Consider the following 17,835-nt stretch of genomic DNA (forward strand, 5'->3'; position numbering starts at 1 on the left):
GAGCCGCTGCTAGCCATAAGAACACCTGAAGAGCCCTGCTGGGTCAGTATAACGGGGAGATCTGGTCTTGCACCCTGTTCTCTCAGTGGCCAAACAGATGCCCAAATGGGAAACCCACAAGCAGGACCTGAATCACTTGCGATTCCTAGCAACCAACAGAGGCCTATTGACTCTGATACATGAGGCAGGACGTTGCTATTTTGTCTAGCAGCCACTGGAGCCATGAACCACCTTTGTTGCCATCCCTTAGTTCTTAAATGAGGCATCCAGAACCAGAAATCTATTCACTCTCCTCCCATTTCTTTGTGTGTTTTTTGGGAGAGGGAAGAAAAACGGGGGTTTGTGTTTTGCCTTGCTCTTTATGCTTGCCCTCTGATCTGTAACCAAAGCCTTTCTTTTCTCTCTTGGCAGTCCCAGTGTCAGGAGATGAGGAAGAGGAAACAGCTTGAGCTCCAGATCCTGTCAGAGGCCATCCAGGGATGGGAGGGCGAAGACATAAAATCAATGGGCAACGTCCTGTATATGTCACAAGCCTTGGTCCAGTATGGAGGGAGTGAGGTGAGAGCAGCAGGACTTAATATCCTAAACCTTGAGGGCTGGACCTATCTCCATCACCTCTTTGTCCGTTCTCTGTGGTCAAGGGCCCTGGTATGACCCTCTTCCCCCCAGCTCCACCAAAAAGGAGGTTTCTCTCATTTACACATCTCAAGTCCAATATGGGAGAAGTGGGGAGGTGAGAGGGGCAGACTAAAAAAAAAAGAAAAAAGAAGACAACCCGTGAATACCACTCTGTGATTTCCTTCCCTGACCTTAAATGAACAAGAGGATTGTGGGGGTTTTCACTCGCATTTACATTTCTGGCAGAATTCTCCAGCATATCTAATTCAACCCCTTCCCAGGCTTGTGATGGTGTGAGACTCAGGTAGCAGCAGGCTGTGCCATTTTAGGGGTGGTGAAACTTTATGTTTGCAAATTTCTACAGTGAGGAGTCTTTAAAAATGTGTTTTTAGGTGTGAGGAATTCAAATCTCCTAAAGTTTTTGGAGAACAGCTAGCTTGGTAAACCTATGTTTTGATGAAGAAGAGCACAAACTGCTTTTGGAAACCTGAATAATTTTAATTTTGCCTTCTGAAAATGCTGGCCATTGCTAAATAATATTGATAATATTAATATTAATATCAATTTATAACTGCTAGTACTTGGCAATCTTTTTAATGATTTCTGTTCAGTTTTACACGTATTTTACTTGCCGGTCAAAACAAAATTATATTAATTTAAGCAAAATATCTTTTAGAATCCCCAAGTCATGTTACAACTTTTTAGCATTTTCCTCATTTCTGGAATTTGAAAACTGAAAAATTCAATATGCCCTAAGTCAGTGTGAATTTCTCTTTTTTGTTTCAGGAAAAAGAAGAAAGATACCTCTTGTTGTTTTCTAATGTCCTGCTGATTCTCTCTGCCAGTCCTCGGATGAGCGGATTTATGTATCAGGTGAGTACTGTCTTTTTGGGATTGCAGCAATTTGGCTTTTTTTTTTGAAGGACAACTGTGCATTATGGCCACATGTCCCCCCCCCCCAAAAAAAAAATATCCACCAGAGGGGGGCCTATGACTTTTTCTAGCCTTTTTGCTAATTGACCCCTGCCATTCATAGCTGCACCTGGAGTTGGACAGTTCTGTCAATTTCACTTTCTACTCTTTATTTTTTCCAACCTTAAATTTGGTTCAGTCCATTTCATCAACAATTTGTGGTGAGAGAGATGGCGTTCTTTTTAAAAAGTCTGCACAAAAATGCCCATACATTGATGCGCTTGCACTTGTCCTAACAGGTGCAATTTTTTCTGTAAGCAGGTTGCCTAATATACACAAGCTTTCTCTGAAATAATGTAGTTTTGTACATTATTTGCAGCAGAATATGCTTTTTTGCTCCCCACTTTGCCTGGGGAGCTGAATCACAAAATTTAGAAAGCAGCATGAAATTTCAAAGGAGAGCTCCGTTTTAGTTTCCTTATTAGTTCAGGAAATGTAAATGAGGTAGGTTTGCCTTAAGAAAAAAGAAATCTATTCATTTGACAATTATTAACAATAATCAACAAAACTGCTCCAGAAAAAAATACTTCAAATCATAATATTCTACAGTAAAGTATGGCTTAAGATGAAATGACAATATTTCTTCCAAAAGAACCCCCTCAAAATCTACTTGAATTTGCTTTTGCGGGAATAAATTATTTTCTTGACAATATTGTATAAGGGGCAACCGGTTTCCGCAAAATTTATTTCCATATTCACTTGCAGTTCTCATCCTTAGATGTTATTTTTGACAGTGTAGCCAAATTCCAGACTTTATGAAGCCAATCTTTCCAAGGAGCAATGCAACTTTTTATTTTTTATTTTGTATAAGTACTTACAGAAGCACCATAAACCTGGCACTAGATTAGAGCAGGCATTCTCTCTTCACACTTACATAGGAAGGCACACATTATCTTCAGATGCACTGATGTATATGTCTACCATTTAAGATCAAAGAAACCCAGCTCCCCTGCTCCCCCCCTTTCAAAACTACTCTTTGAGTCATATGCCGATTTGAGCATATTCAGCTAATTGATTTGATGAGTTGACTTGGGTTTCTTTTATAAGGTGGCAGTCCCTAACTAAAATTTACATATTGCAAAAAAAAGTCGGTCAAGGTTTCTCAGAAAAACATTGACATAATACCTTTCTTTTTTTCTTTCTTTCTTTCTTTCTTTCTTTCTTTCTTTCTTTCTTTCTTTCTTGGGAGCAGGGAAAGCTCCCTTTAATAGGTATGATGGTCACAAAACTAGAAGATGTGGAAGTCAATGAACATGCTTTTGAAATTTCAGGTCAGTGTGCAGCTAGCGCCTTAGATGCATGCATTGATTAGATTAGATTGAATATATATACCCACTTTTCTACTGTAAAGATACTCAAAGCGGCTTGCAATAGAAGGCAAAAAAAGAAGAAGCAACATATAGCAATGACGCAAAATGCTGAATACAATATAAAATACATAGGAACGTAAGAACATCGGGAGAACCTTGCTGGATCAGGCAAAAGGTCCTGTTCTCACAATGGCCATGCCTACATCCTGTGGGGAAACCCACAAGCAGCAACTGAGTGTACCAGCCACTCTCCCCACTTGTGAATTCAGAGCTACTGGTATTCAGAGAGATGCCAGGTGGCATTCAGCTAAGTTTTACTCATATTAGACTCACTGAAAACAATTACAGACTGAGGTCCATGAGTTTCAGTGTGCATATTTTCAGTAACACTGAGTTGAATCCTTCTGATGGCCTCTGGCAGTGGAAAGAAAATGCTGCCACCATGGTTGGTAGCCTTATTTAGTGGAAATAAATGGTATATTGCAATGGTGGTGAACCTCTGGCCCGTAGGCTAAAATCCTGACCTGGCAGGGCATTCTAGTTTGGCCCATGGTGCCATTTTCCACAAGCCCCATCCTTCTGTCAATCAAGTGATATCACTTGTGGCAGCAGCTGATGAGCCAGGAAGGAGGGAGGGTGGGGTTCAGTTCTGCCTTGGCTGTGCAAACAGGTGCTTGAAGCCAAAACAGAATGAGTGGGCTATTATTATTATTATTGTTGTTGTTGTTGTTTTTAAATGAGTTAACCTGGTTTGTACAGGGAACCTGATTGACCGGATTACAGTGCATTGCAACAGCAGCCAGGATCTGCACGACTGGCTTGACCATTTGCACAGGCTGACCAGGGGGACGGTTTCAAGCGGCAGCCTCTCCAAGACACACTCCTGGGGCTCTCATTCTGTAAGTTGATCTGCTTAGTGGGGCAATCTTGGTCTGTGCCGGGCTCCTGGGGAGGCAACACACCTTCTGTTCCTGCAGGGGGTGCTAGTGTGCTGGAAATCCACTATGACCAGAATCCTATGTAGGAGTTGAAGAGAGAATGGATTGCCTTCACCCTCTGCCCTTCAGATCCCTTTTGAAGCCTCTTAGATTGTGTGCTCATTTATTAAACTATTTGGATTGGATAAAGCTGCAGCTGCTTATTTTGTTTCCTTGATGTTTCCCTAATTGTTGATTTCCACATTATAGCTGAGCTTTCACCAACTGTGAAAAGCCACTTCTGGATTTTTTTTATTTTAAATTATATTTTTTCCATGTTACAAAACCACATTCACATTAAAACAAACATTTCCCCACTCCTATCGCTGGTGGCGCTGTGGGTTAAACCACATAGCCTAGGTCTTGCCAATCAGAAGGTTGGCGGTTCTAATCCCAGTGATGGGGTCAGCTCCCGTTGCTCGGTCCCAGCTCCTGCCAACCTAGCAGCTCAAAAGCACGTCAAAGTGCCCGCTCTGGCGGGAAGGTAAATGGCATTTCCGTGCGCTGCTCTGGTTCGCCAGAAGCGGCTTAGTCATGCTGGCCACATGACCCAGAAACTTTATGCCAGCTCCCTTGGCCAATAAAGCGAGATGAGTGCCGCAACCCCAGAGGCAGCCATGACTGGACCTAATGGTCAGGGGTCCCTTTACCTTTTTATCTTTCTTTAAAAAAAGCCAGCCATTTACAACTTCCCTTCTTCCCTGGTTCCTTTAATTTTCCCACCTATCCCTTATTCCTTTGCTATGTGTTAAACTGTTGAATTCACCCTAATCCTACCAACAATTTCACATGTTTACAGTTTTTTTCCAGATACTCCACAAAAATTTCCATTCCTCTGCTACTTCTGGAAATTTAATAGTGCAAGTTTAGTGCAAGTTTCCAGAAACAAAAAATGGGGGGGGGGGAGACTAGCAAAAAAAGTTTGCAAATACATTGGTACCTTGGTACTTGAACAGCTTGGCTCCTGAACAAATCGGCTCCTAAATGCCGCAAACCTGGAAGTGAGTGTTCCAGTCTGTGAACATTTTTCGGAAGCCAAATGTCTGACGGGCTTCCATAGCTTCCGATTGAGTGAAGATGGCCAATCAGAAGCCATGTCTTGGTTTTCAAATCATTTTGGGAGTTGAACGGACTACCGAAATAGATTAAGTTTGAGAACCAAGATACCACTGTAGTGGAAATGAGCAACATACTTGTGCTGTGCTCGACTATATTTCCCTTTGTGGCTTTTATGTTGTGTGAAAGCTCAAGTGGAATCTGAACATCAAGAACATAGGAAATTGCATTATCCTGAGTTGAGCCATCTAGTTCAGTATTGCCTACACTGACTGGAAGTGGCTCCGCAGGTTTGCAGGCAGTGTTCTCTCCCAGCATTATTTGGGGATAGTACCCAGGGCCTTCTGCTTGCAAGGCAGGTGCCCTTCCCCAAATGAGGCAGCACAACCAAAATGGGCCCTCTTTCCTTTCCTTGGAAGATGTGGGAACTCTCAGCAGGTTAACAAGCTAAATCAATAAATGATAACTGTTTTATCATCAGACTTTCAGCTCTACTGGACAAGCCCGTGGCCCATTGGAGCCACCCAAAATCGTTAAGCCCTGGACCTTAAGTTGCCTCCGCCCCGCACCTCCCCTCAGGCCATCGGTGGCACTCAGCTACAAAGAGGTAATTGTCACAAATGGGTCTGGGTTGTGCCGCTGGATGAATACTGGGCATTGCTGCCTCGCTTTGTGGCTGGATGTGTAAGCTTAACACAGGAGGCTGGCCCCACTAAGCAACAAGTTTACAAATCCAGGCAGAAGGGCGACCCAGAGGCAAGTTTTCCCACTGCCGTAGAATTTTAGCGTTGGGATCGACCTTAGAAGTCATCTAGTATAAATCCTGCTGTTCAATGCAGGAGCTCTAATTTAGGACACACCTCCAGAATCCCTGAGGGATGGCTACTTGGCTTCTGCATAATACTTCCAGAGAAGAGAGCAGCTCCTCCCATTAGGACGTTTCTCCTGCCGTTTAGCTGAAATCTGCTTTGTTGTCCAACAAAGTCCAACAAAGACACCTGCTCTGTCTTCTTCATGACAACCCTGCAAATATTTGAGGGCTGCTCTTATGTCTCCCCTTTTTTGGGGGGGGGTCATGTCAGTAGCTCAATGAAGGCGTTGACCCAGTATGCGCCAGCTGCGGAAAAGATAAAATTCCATGCCAGGGATCATTATTAGGAAAGGAACCAAATAGAAAACTGCCAATATCATAATGCTATTATACAAATCTATGGTGTGACCGCGTTTGGAATATTGTGCACAGTTCTGGGCTCCTCGCCTCAAAAAGGATATTGTAGATTTGGAAAAAGTTCAGGAAAGTTCAGCCAGAATGATCAAGGGGGTGGAGCAACTCTTTTATGAGCCCCCCCCCCCCATTTTATCTTTTGGGTGTATTTTTGTCTTTTTTAAACCCATAGAAGAACTGGGATTCTTAGGAATAAAGTATATTTCATATTTGGTAAAAAGGTAAAGGTTTACTGCTCCAGCAGCCAAACGTCTCGCAGAGAAAGAAAACCACTTCCCCACTTAATTGCATCTATCCAATTTCTTCTCACACTATAACAGTGTTCAAATCTAAGCCCACAGGAAACTGAGCTGGCATAGGGGAGTTATTTGCATCATACAGGAAACTTGTGTCGCAACCCCCGAAAGGTGTTACTATAAAATCACTCTTCAATACTTTTCAGGGATTTTTTTTTAATGACTCATTTTTTTACACAACTCGCCCCTAACACTGCTTGTGCTGGAGGCTTGCTGGCTTCTGTACACGGGTGCTGATGGTCTATTTTTGTTCCTAAATTTTCATAAACATTGTCAGACATTGCCAAAGATATTTTGTTTTGTTTTGTCTTGCTCAGTATTCTTGTGTCCATTTTTCTTGGGAGTATATTCCATTGTTGTCCATGGGTCTAAGTAACTGAGCACTGGTGTGGTCACCAGTTTTTAAGTGTGGGAGCTCATAATGGCAGTCAGCATTGCCCCACTAAAGAGAAATATTAAGTGGGCGTTGGAAATTCAACAACTATGCTATAAGATATTTGGATAAAGCCTTGCTCACAGGGAGGCTGTGCTGGCTTCTGTTTTGTGTTCTGGCCCCACCTACCATTGGCCAAGGCTCCCTGATTGACTTTCCTCTGTGAATCAATGGCGCTTCTTTGCGAAAAAGTTATCTATTCTTGCCCTTGAGTTTCCCGGATCCAATTCTACTGTTCCTTGTAACTGCCTATTCATCTGCCCTCTTTGAGTAAGCAGTAACTCTCCTTTGGGGGATGCGTGTGGTGAAGCCGGGAGGTGAAGGTGGGTGGAAACAGGTCCCCCTGAGAATGCAGTGCCCAAGTGCCCCTTGAAACCTGGAGCCCACACCGACTCGTACAGAGACATGACAGGCAGACTCCCCTTTGAGGGTGGATGACCCTTTCTCAGGAGCAGTTGAGTGAGCTGACCATATCCAACATGGGTGAGTAGAAGATTTAACCCCCTTCCTGCAGCAGAGGCTAACTGGGAAGAGGGGAGACCCTGAGCAGTGAGTCATTCAGAGTTGCAGAAGGAAACTTCCTCCATGAATGGAGAGCCTCTGGTTCCACGGGAGTTTTCCAGTGTTTAATCAACGCCTTTCCTCCTCCTTATTATTATGAATAGTAATAGTCAAATTTGTCAGTCATTTTACAGAGCGGCTTAACAAGATATGAAATGCAATAAGCAAAAGTAAAACTTAAACCGTGAGCAATGCAAAAGAAATAAAACACTCTTCGAATGGTGTATCAGTAAGGGCAAATCCTACCCACCCCGTTAAGATACCAGGCTGAAAAAAGTCAGCTGCTTTTTTCCATGAATCATGCTTACCTTCTCATGTTTGTCTTTGTCTTCTTCTTTTTATGTTCATTCGGTAGAGGATGACTTACATTTTAAAGGTAAGGATGGAATCATCTCCATGACTTCCTGGGTCGCTGCATTGCATGTATGTTTTAACAAAGGACAAGTGGGTTTTCCCCTTCTCTCTCCACCCCACCCACCCACGACCTTCTGCATTTGTGTGTCATATTTTCCCAGAGCAAAGCTCTGTGTTTGTTTGTTTTGCAATTCATTGCCATTCACTTTACTGCATTGTCTTGGCTGCAAGCAATGGGACTTACTCCCTAGCACTTCTGCAAAGGACACTTAATGCTGCTGTTGAATTCAGAGCATGGGGAAAAAAGATTCATCTGCCTGCGGCTCTTAAGTCATCCTTTCCCAACCTAGTGCCTTCCAGATCATGGGAGCCCACAGGAATGTTTGGGGTGTGTGAGGGAGCAAGCTGATTTCTATCAAAAGAAAGCCCTGGGAAGAATAGCGGCTGTACATTCTGCATCACATCTCAGGATCTGCAAATATTAGAAATTTCCTCTTTTTTTTTTAAATGAAAGCTGGAAATCTTGGGATTATGGTTCAATAATGCACACAGAGTCCAGATGTTATGGACTCTGTGTGCATCCATGAGGCAGTTTATTCAATTTTCCTGATGTTTTCCTAAGTGTTAATTTCCGCATTATATTTTGAGCTTTCATGTGACATAAAACTATATTAGAGTATAGCTCTCACTTCCATTTTATTTGCAGAAGATTCCCTCCTCCACCACCCCACCCCCCAGAAACAAATAACACAAAAACTTGCATTGTGTTCAGCTATGATTCTGGAAGTGACTTCTAAGTCGTGCAAGAGCTCAGAAATAATGTGGAAATCAACAGTTTAGGAAACAGCATAAACTAGCCCATGAGTGCAGCCAATGGCTCTCATCCACCCTCACCAGCGCAGCCAATGGGCTGCGGGGAGTGCAGGGGAAGGAATGAATCTTTATTTGCGTCAGCCATTAGCCATAGCAATAAAACAACAATACGATATACAAAGAATAGAAATAAAAAGTCAATTATATAAAATACATTTTAGGAGTATGAATCAATAGTCAAATAGTGGATCTTATTCTGATTGCCCCAGCTAAAAACCTTGCAACCTTTGCTGTCACCTGCTCAGTGGGGAATGGAGTTGGAGTTCAGTACTATGCAAAAGGCACTAGGTTTGAAATCATTTGTGATTTTCTATGATGATCTCAAGATGGCATCCACATCGGTTCATAAGTATATGTTCCCATATGAGAAAAAGGCTTAGCCTGCAGAATTTACAAAATAGGACAGAAGCAGGAAAAGTGCATTATAAGAGATGGGAAAGTAATATCCCTTCTGGAACCCCAGAGATTTATATTGCATGGTGTCCAAACAACTCACTCACCAATCGCACCTCAGAGTTGACGAGTTGACCAGATTTGCTCATTTCACAGAAATCACTTAGAAGAGTACCTGCCCATTTTGTTTCATAACTTTCTTTCTAGAAGGGCTAGAGACTGGGTTGTCTCATGGTTTCATCTAATTTTTACTAGCACCATCAGATAAAACAACTTTTGACTGCTAAAAAGATACCCCCAGTTAATTGGAAAGATGAATAGATACTCAAAATACTTATAAAAAGTGCAGGTGGTTCAAGCTCCACTCTCCCTTTTTCTTGAACATAGAAAGGAATGCTTCTTAGGCATCTCCTCGGGTGAGAGACATGTCTCCTCAGAGAAGCATTCATTCCCTTTCTCTCACATTGAATAGAGTGCCTCTTCTAAGTTGAGATCTGTTGTGTCACAAACATGGGTTGTTTAAATTCAAATAAACTGTTTTTCACAGAGGCAGATTTTGGACTGCACGACTGGTTCCCTTGCACAGGGTGCCAAGCCCAAGGGACGCCTTCCCACCTGCTTCCCAAAATCTAGTAAGCCCTTGCTTTGGGAAGGAGGGTCCCAGAGTCCTCCTGCCTTCCTCCTTCCTCCTTCCTAAAGCCTAGTTAGCACCTACCCAGCATTGGGAAGGAGACGGGAGGTCTCTTGGACCCTACTACAGCCCTCATGCTTCCTTCCCAAAGACCAGCACCTTGCTTAGCCATCTTTCAGAAGGTGACACAGGTGCTGGGGTGTGTGTCAAATTTTGTTTTCACACAGGGTGCTGTATTCAGGGCCGTCTTGAGCATATCTGGCATCGTGATGCAAAGATCCCTCCGGTGCCCCCCCCCAGGTTTCCCAGAGTTGTCGACTTGTCAACCTTTTCCCAAGCCTCTGTGAGCATCGCTCTCCTCCTGGGGAGGCTTGGGAGGCAAGCTGCACATCCGCCAGCCATATGGTTGACAGGCACAGCTTGTGGGCGTGCAGGGAAAGGGGAGGCCGCCGGCAAAGCCACGCAGCTCCCCCACTCGCTGGGGCGCCCCTGAGAGGCCAGTGCCATGGCGCAATGCACCAGTAAGCCCAATAGGAAAGACGGCTCTGGCCCTATTACCAAGTTCCAACCCTGCTTTTTGTCCTATAAGTATTGCTTTGTCCCACAACCCCAGATTTACCAGCTGAGACCGAGATGATTGTCAGCTAAGATTTCTCTATCCATAACCTTGGTTGTCTCATTATTAAGTGAAGTATGTGTTGTTGTTGTTGTTGTCGTCGTTTTAAAAAAATAGGACTCAAGCAAGAGCCCAAAGACAATGAAGAAGTTCCTTCCAAAAAGGAAAGACAGGAAAGCATCCGATGAGGAATTTGTCGTTAGAAAAAGTGAGCTGACTTACATGACTTGTACTTGTAGTGATTGCATTTAAAAGAAAACCCGCAGATTCTCCAGTGTAATATCTAAGACCCCCCATCTGCACTGTACATTTAAAGCAGTATCATGCCTCTTTAAACAGCCATGCCTTTCCCCAAAGAATTTTGGCAACTACTAGGAAATGTAGTTTAAAGCTGTTGAGAGTTGTTAGGAGACCCATCTCAACAGGAGATTCCCCTCACTGAGCTACATTTCCCAGACTATCCTGGGAATAGAGATTGGTTGTTAAACCACTCTGAGAATTGTAGTTCTGCAAGCAGGGGGTGGGGTCTCCTAACAACTTTCAGCACCTTTTAGCAAGTAGAATGTGACCCTGGTCAGCCAGCAAGCAGATGGGCAGCTGCTGAACCACAGACTTCTGCTGGAGTTCTGCATCCCCTGAATCAGAGCAGGCATCCCTAGAGGTGATTTTTACTACACTCTACCAGCACTGTGGAAAGAGCTGGTCAAATTAAGGACAGTGGAGTCCTGCTAGTTCTGGCCAAAGGCTTGTGTAATCCAGTGTCCTGTTCTCACAGTGGCTAACTAGATGCCTGTGGGAATCCTGCAAGCAGGACCCGAATGTAACCTGCTCTCTCCCCACTTGTGATTCGCAACAACTAGTCTTCAAAGGCATGCTGTGGGTAGACTCCTCCACACTCCTGTATTTTTGGGGTCGCGTATTCTGCATAATAGTGCATTAGTGATGGATTGATTATACTGGACAGTCCACTTAGCATTCTGCTTTATTAGTTGTTCTGTGATGCTTCCCCAGTGTTACTATATGATTGCCATGCATAGGGACAGGAAAAAAAGTGAACTGGAACATTTGCAGTAAAAAGAAAAGAAAAGTTACTGGGTTTCTGTAGGAAGTTGCAGCTCATGCACTGTTTGGAAATGAAGAAGACCACCCTGAAACTTCTGCAGGTGTGAAAGGTATTGAAAGTGGGTTCACGTATGACTGCCCCAATACCATCGTGAGCAGAAAACTTCATGAATACACAATACAAACTGCGTCTGGAAGGACTCTGACTGGTATAAAAAGATTTCTTGCTTCACTCAAGGTTACAGGGGCCAAGATAAATACAGTGGTACCTCGGCTTAAGAACAGCCCTGTTTACAAACTATTTGGTTTATGAACTCCGCAAAACTGGAAGTAGTGTCCCGGGTTGCATTTCACCTCGGTCTATGAATGGAATCTGAATGGTGGAAGGGCACCAATGGCAGGAGGCCTCATTAGGGAAAGCGCACCTCAGTTTAAGAATGGTTTTGGTTTAAGAATGGACTTCCAGAATGGATTAAGTTCGTAAACCGAGGTACCACTGTACCTGCTTCCTCCATTTAAAATACAGTGGTACCCCGGTTTCTGAATGTCACCATTGACGAGTATTTCGGTTTTTGAACGCTGTAAACCTGGAAGTAAATGCTTTGGTTCTCAAACACACCTCGGAAGTCAAACATGAAACACGGCTTCCGCTGAGTGTAAGATCCTGAGGCCTGGCTGTCAGCTATTGAGTTTTCGGTTTTTGAACATTTCAGAACTTGAATGGTTTTCCAGAATGGATTACATTCAAAAACCGAGGTACCGCTGTATTAGAAAATCAGCAGTTTCTCAGGGTTGTATTCAACTACATTTTATTACTCAGAGTAGATCCATAGACCTAACTGATGGCTCATCTACACTTACCTTTTGCTCCGTGCTTTCCCACAGTCTCTGCTCAAGGACTTTTCATTTTTATTTCGCCCTGCACCTTTCCCCAGGAAAAACCTCTCTTTAATACTGGGTTTTTTGCAGATTGCAGTAAAGAGTGGGTTTTCATGGGGAAAGCACCACAGCAAAAAGAAAAAAGTGCTTGGACACAAAAAGAAGTCTGGATGATCTTAGTCATTGCCATTAATTTAATTGGGCCTACTTTGTGTAAAAGTTAGTTGAATACAACCCTTGCTTCTGACTGGAACACTTGAGTGTTCTAGCCCTTGTGAGGCACAGATGAAACATAAAGCAAATTGTGCCACTCCACCTAACAGCAAAGCTAGAAATCAGTGTTAGATGCTGAGCTAAGTCTTCTCAAGTTAACAGAAGCCAGATTGGGTGAGAGATGTCTCTTGCATTCATCTGCCTTTGCAACATTTGACAGGTACTGCTGCCTTGGAAGAAGATGCACAGATCCTTAAAGTGATTGAGGCCTATTGCACAGGCGCCAGCACCCAGCAAACCCACAGCTCAGGTGAGTGGCTTAAAGGCGGCCCCTTGTACCTAGAAACTTTTGAATGTGGGGTAGCTTTGAGATAAGTGAGGTGCACCGAGCTGGCAGCTTAGCATAGGCCTGGTGCATTCCTCTCGCAATGTGTGGGAGGCTCTCTGCCAAGCATTGCGTGCTAGTTGGGGTTTGAACTTACAAAGCTGTCTTCCAGTGAGCCAGACCATTGGTCCTTATAAGCCTTGGATTATCTACCTTTGTCGTCTTTAGCTCCTAGTGAGGTTCTTCTTTTGACCTAAACCTCTTCAGATGCTGTTGGACTCCAACCACCATGAGTCCCAGCAAACACGGGCATTGAGCAGGGGTGATGGGAGTTGTAGTCCAGTGACACTGGGAGGGCCTGTGTTTAACCTTTCCCTTTCATAAGAACCTACAAAGAGCCCTGGAGGATCAGACCAAAAGGTCCATCTAAACCCATCTTCTTTGTTGCTCTCAGGGGCCAACTGGATGCCTCCGAGAAGTCCACAAGCAGGGCATGAGAAAGATGTTTACTTTCTTATTTAACTTCTTAACCATTTATGTCTTGCCTTTCTTCCATCATGGAACCCACAGTAGCCTATCTGTGGTTCCCAAGAGGTCTTCCATCCAGGCACTGACCAGACCCAGACCTGCTTAGCTTCCATCAGAGCAGCATCCTCAGCTGTCTTAAGACCATAAACTGGGATTGGGCAATTGCCCTCCTCTGCTGTTTTCCCCTAGCAATTAGCATTCAGAAGTAGACTATCTGTTCTATATGAATGTTTCATATAGGCTTCGTGGCTAAATAATGTGCCATGAATTAGCCCTCTCCATAAAGAGTGGTCAAAAATGCCTTTTAAGTCACAGTCTACTACAAAGCAGGTGTTGTGCATAAGAAGATCCTGCTGTATCAGGCTTATGGCCCATCTAGTCCAGCATCCTGTTCTCACAGTGGCCACCCAGGTTCCTATGGGGAGCCCAATAGCAGGTCCGGAGCACAAGAACTCCAGCAAGTGGCATTTGGAACTTTGACTGGTTCCAACTGTGGAGACAGAGCAGAGTTGTAGTGATGCGTATCCATAGATAGCCTTCTCTGAGAAATTGTCCAGTCCTCTTTTGAAGCCATCTTAAGTTGGTGGCCAACACTGTTTCCTGTGGGAGGGAGTTCCATGGTTTACCTGTCAGCCTTCAACCATCCAGGTCAGTGGTCGTCCTGGCCTCCTTGGGGAGCAAGTTCTTAGTTTATGTACGTGCTGCAATGAAGAAGGACTTCATTTTATCTGTCCAGAATCTTCCAAAACTAAGCTTCATTGGATGCCCAACGTTCTGAACGGGGGGAGAAAAACTTCTTCATATCTGCTTCCTCCATGCCATGCTTAGTTTTTTAAACTTCCATTGTGTTTCCTCTGCATCTGTCCCAAATGCTGCATCTGTTCCTCATGGGGGAGTTGCCCTTGATCATTTCACTTGCCCTGAGCTACAAGGGCCGATGGTCTGCCTATAAATAAGGCAGTTTCCTATGTTTCCTATCCACTGCCTCACTCTTACCTCATGCCCTGCAGCAAAGGAAGCACAGTAGAGGACGATGGCAGTCCCTTCTCGCCCAGCTTCCTCCTATTCCACTGTGCAAGCAAACTGATGGTTATCTTAGAATGCAAGAGATAGCTTTGACTAGGAAGCACAAGACGCTATCATTTAATCTGCTGCACCTTTCAGAAAAAGCTGCTTCCTGAGTGAGGTGCTAACATCTTCTGAAGTGATGGAAATGCAACCATTTAGTCAGTTGCATTGACAGGGCAAATTAAAATCCATGTACTCTTAGAGGGGAAAGAGAGGGGTAGTAAAACGGGTGTGGCCCTCTCCTTCTGAAATGTGGCTGCTTTGTACAACTTTTGTCAGCTGTTAAGCTATCAGAAAACACATGCCCATTTCCTGGTCTATTATAAAGTGATGGTTTTAACCAACGAAGCCAGAAAGACTTGGAACCAGGTTACCTGAAATAGTGTCTTAGCATAGAAGAGATGGTGGCTGGATCAGGCCAACGTCCCATCTTGCCCAGCATCCTGTTTTCACACTGGCCAACCAGATACCTATGGTGAAGTCCACCTATGGTGTCGGCCCACAATAACAACAACACTCTTGTTACTTGTGATTCCCAGCCCCTGATATTCAGTACCTGCTCCATGTCCTGCCATCAAGTGAGGTGAAGTGTGTAGCTAAAAAGGAAAGAGCCTTCTTGGTGGTGACACCCCATTTATGGAATACCTTCCTTCCTTCCTTCCTTCCTTCCTTCCTTCCTTCCTTCCTTCCTTCCTTCCTTCCTTCCTTAAAATAATTTTTATTAAGTTTTCCATTTTAACAATCCAATAAAAACCACATTAAAACATTCCAAATTATAATACAATCAAAAAATATTCAATGCCGAATTATATATCTTTGGGTGACTTCCTATGCTCTGAAGTTCAGGGAGTGATGATCTAATATTTTACTTAATTAGCCCAAATAATTCTAATAAAACATTTCCAATGTTGATCCTTCATTTATTTTTAGCAGCCTTTGAATTAGTTTAGCAAGCGGGTTAGTCCTTTGTAGTTCTGTGTGAAATATTTTTAATTTTCTTCTTCTTTATGTTCCTGTTGTAGTCCAAAGTCCTCATCGACGCCAGTTTCACTTTCTCCACGCAAAGGCAAATCTCAGTGCATCACATCCAAGACAAAGGGAGACCTAGCCTTCCGCTATTAGCGCTGGGCTAATATACAAAATTCCCTTCTGTGATCTCATTCCAGCTGCTAACAAGCTGATGCCTCAGGAAAACACCATAGCTCCCACCATGAATTCTTTTTATCATTCCATTAAGAGTTGTGGCCAGAATCATAGTCAAAAATTCACACACTCAATTTTGTAGTTAAACCATAACAATAACAATAGCAAGATACTCTTTCAATCCTGCTTTCATATTTCAAACAGTCAGCCTTTCGGGCCAGATTTGCCGAATAAAACAGCAAATGCAAAGTATATCAAGAGAGAATAATGGAGGCTCACCTCCCCCAACATACCGATCCAATTACGACGAAAGTCCTTCTCCAGGTCGAATCCTTGGCACCCAGCGGCTGAATCAATTAGCAGAGTACTTTATCCGCCCTAGTTCAGAGCATGCCTGTTAATTAAGTTTGAATTTTATTTTAAAAAAACAGGTGTCCTCCGCTCATGGCGCAAGTTTTGGAGAGCTCCCGAAAGGCGCGGTGCAATGCACCCAGCGCCCCCTGCCACCCACATTCCTTCAGGACGGACGGCAGGTATCGGATGATCTGCGGGTAGAGCACCCCCCCGCCCGGCCCTGGGGGTTTTTGGGGAGGATAATTACTCCCATATTATCTTCATTAGCTGCACAGAAAGGCTCCCCTGTTCTGGGGACAGCCGTTTGCCATGGCGGCCAGACAGGAAGTCTTTTTCTTGCTGTTTTTTTCAATCTTGACAATGATGATGCACCAGTGGGGAAAAGAGCAGGGAAACGCTCTTCTCCTGTTAACGTTCTTGTTTATTTGTTGTGTGCGCCAAAACAGAGCTGTCCCCTGATTTATCCTCTCTTGCCACCAGGTTCCCGTAAGGATTCCGTCCCCCAGGTCCTGCTTCCGGAAGAAGAGAAAATCATCTTTGAGGAAACAAGAAGCAACGGGCAGACTGTCACAGAGGAGAAGTGAGTGAGATTGGGGTGGGCCACAGAACAAGTGAGCTGAAGCCTAAGAAATTTAATTGTGGGTGTCCTATCCCCATCCACCCAATAACAAAAGGAGCAAGAGGAGGTCAGTGTGTGAGGTCGACTGCAGGGTGGCAAGAGTTCTGTTCTGGGGGGCAGAATATCTTGCTCCTGCCCTGCATTCGGTATCCGTGTTTAGGTAAACAATTCAATGAAGAAGGCATTCAATGAAGCAGCATTTAATGTTGCCAGTGTCCACATCCTGCCCCTTGATTGGAATGTTGCAAAACTTTGTACTGCGTAACGTCACCATGAAACCACACAGCACAAAGCGTTGCAATGAAATACAACTCGGGCATTTTGCTATGTAACTCCACAACACTGCACTTCCCTGCATATTCGTCTTATGCCTAAGCAGGCAATAGGACCAAGCATTGCCTATAAAAGACAAAACGAATATGTGGAATTTTCTTTCCCCCCCTCAAAATGAGGGAGATTTGTGAGTTTTTGCCACTTTTTAAATGCTATTTTGTTTTTGTTGCTTATCCGTTAAGCTTTGGCCAGTTTCTTCACTTGTGGGAATCCTTTCCTTACAGGCTTGTTTGCCAACAAAGAAACAAAATGAAACAAAAAAACAAAACAGAACCCTGCAAAGCTGTTCTGCAGAAGGCCTGAACTTTGCAAAGGGAACATGCTGTAGGGGCATCCATCCCATTCCTGTTGAGGTTCACTGCTTCTGCATATGACCTATAGAATCATAGAACTGTAGGGTTAGAAGGGACCCAGAGGGTCATCTACTCAAACCCTTGGGCTGCCCAATCCAAAGCTGAAAGAAAAACAGATGGGGACAGGCAAACTGTGTTTTCAGCACATTTCTGTCTCTTTTTAAAACCACAAACAGTCTTCCCCCCCCCCCCCGAGGATCTGTTGCTCTAGCAGGGTTCCCCAAACTTGGGTCTCCAGCTGTTGTTGGATTACAGTTCCCATCATCCCTGACCACTAGTCCTTCTAGCTAGGGATGTTTCAGTTACAGATAGGTAGCCGTGTTGGTCTGCCATAGTCAAAATAAAAAAATTCCTTCCAGTAGCACCTTAAAGACCAACTAAGTTAGTTCTTGGTATGAGCTTGCACACGAAAGCTCATACCAAGAACTTACTTAGTTGGTCTTTAAGGTGCTACTGGAAGGAATTTTTTTATTTTAGCTAGGGATGGTGAGAGTTGTAGTCCAAGAACAGCTGGAGTTCCAAGTTTGGGAAACCCTGGCAAAGAAGTGCTTTAAGTCGCTTTAATTGCACAAACCTAAATTTCCCAGAGCCCAGCTGAATCCCTCCCAGAAGATATGAGAGTCTGGGGGTGCCTTGCCACTGC

At 44.0% G+C, this 17,835-nt stretch overlaps 1 protein-coding gene across 2 annotated transcripts in view; it reads left to right on the plus strand.

Moving 5' to 3' along the window:
* ARHGEF6 (Rac/Cdc42 guanine nucleotide exchange factor 6) overlaps window positions 1-17,835 on the plus strand; it is a 77,092-nt gene that overhangs the window by 52,368 nt on the left and 6,889 nt on the right. For both annotated transcript variants that reach the window (XM_081179124.1, XM_081179125.1), the window contains 9 exons: window positions 412-558; window positions 1,405-1,491; window positions 2,783-2,861; window positions 3,660-3,799; window positions 5,415-5,540; window positions 7,804-7,824; window positions 10,433-10,523; window positions 12,690-12,779; window positions 16,368-16,467. In XM_081179124.1, coding sequence (XP_081035250.1) covers window positions 412-558; window positions 1,405-1,491; window positions 2,783-2,861; window positions 3,660-3,799; window positions 5,415-5,540; window positions 7,804-7,824; window positions 10,433-10,523; window positions 12,690-12,779; window positions 16,368-16,467 — 881 coding nt within the window. The remainder of the gene's footprint in view (window positions 1-411; window positions 559-1,404; window positions 1,492-2,782; window positions 2,862-3,659; window positions 3,800-5,414; window positions 5,541-7,803; window positions 7,825-10,432; window positions 10,524-12,689; window positions 12,780-16,367; window positions 16,468-17,835) is intronic.

Source organism: Podarcis bocagei (assembly GCF_964188305.1).
Source record: "Podarcis bocagei genome assembly, chromosome: Z".
Taxonomy (NCBI): Eukaryota; Metazoa; Chordata; class Lepidosauria; order Squamata; family Lacertidae; genus Podarcis; species Podarcis bocagei.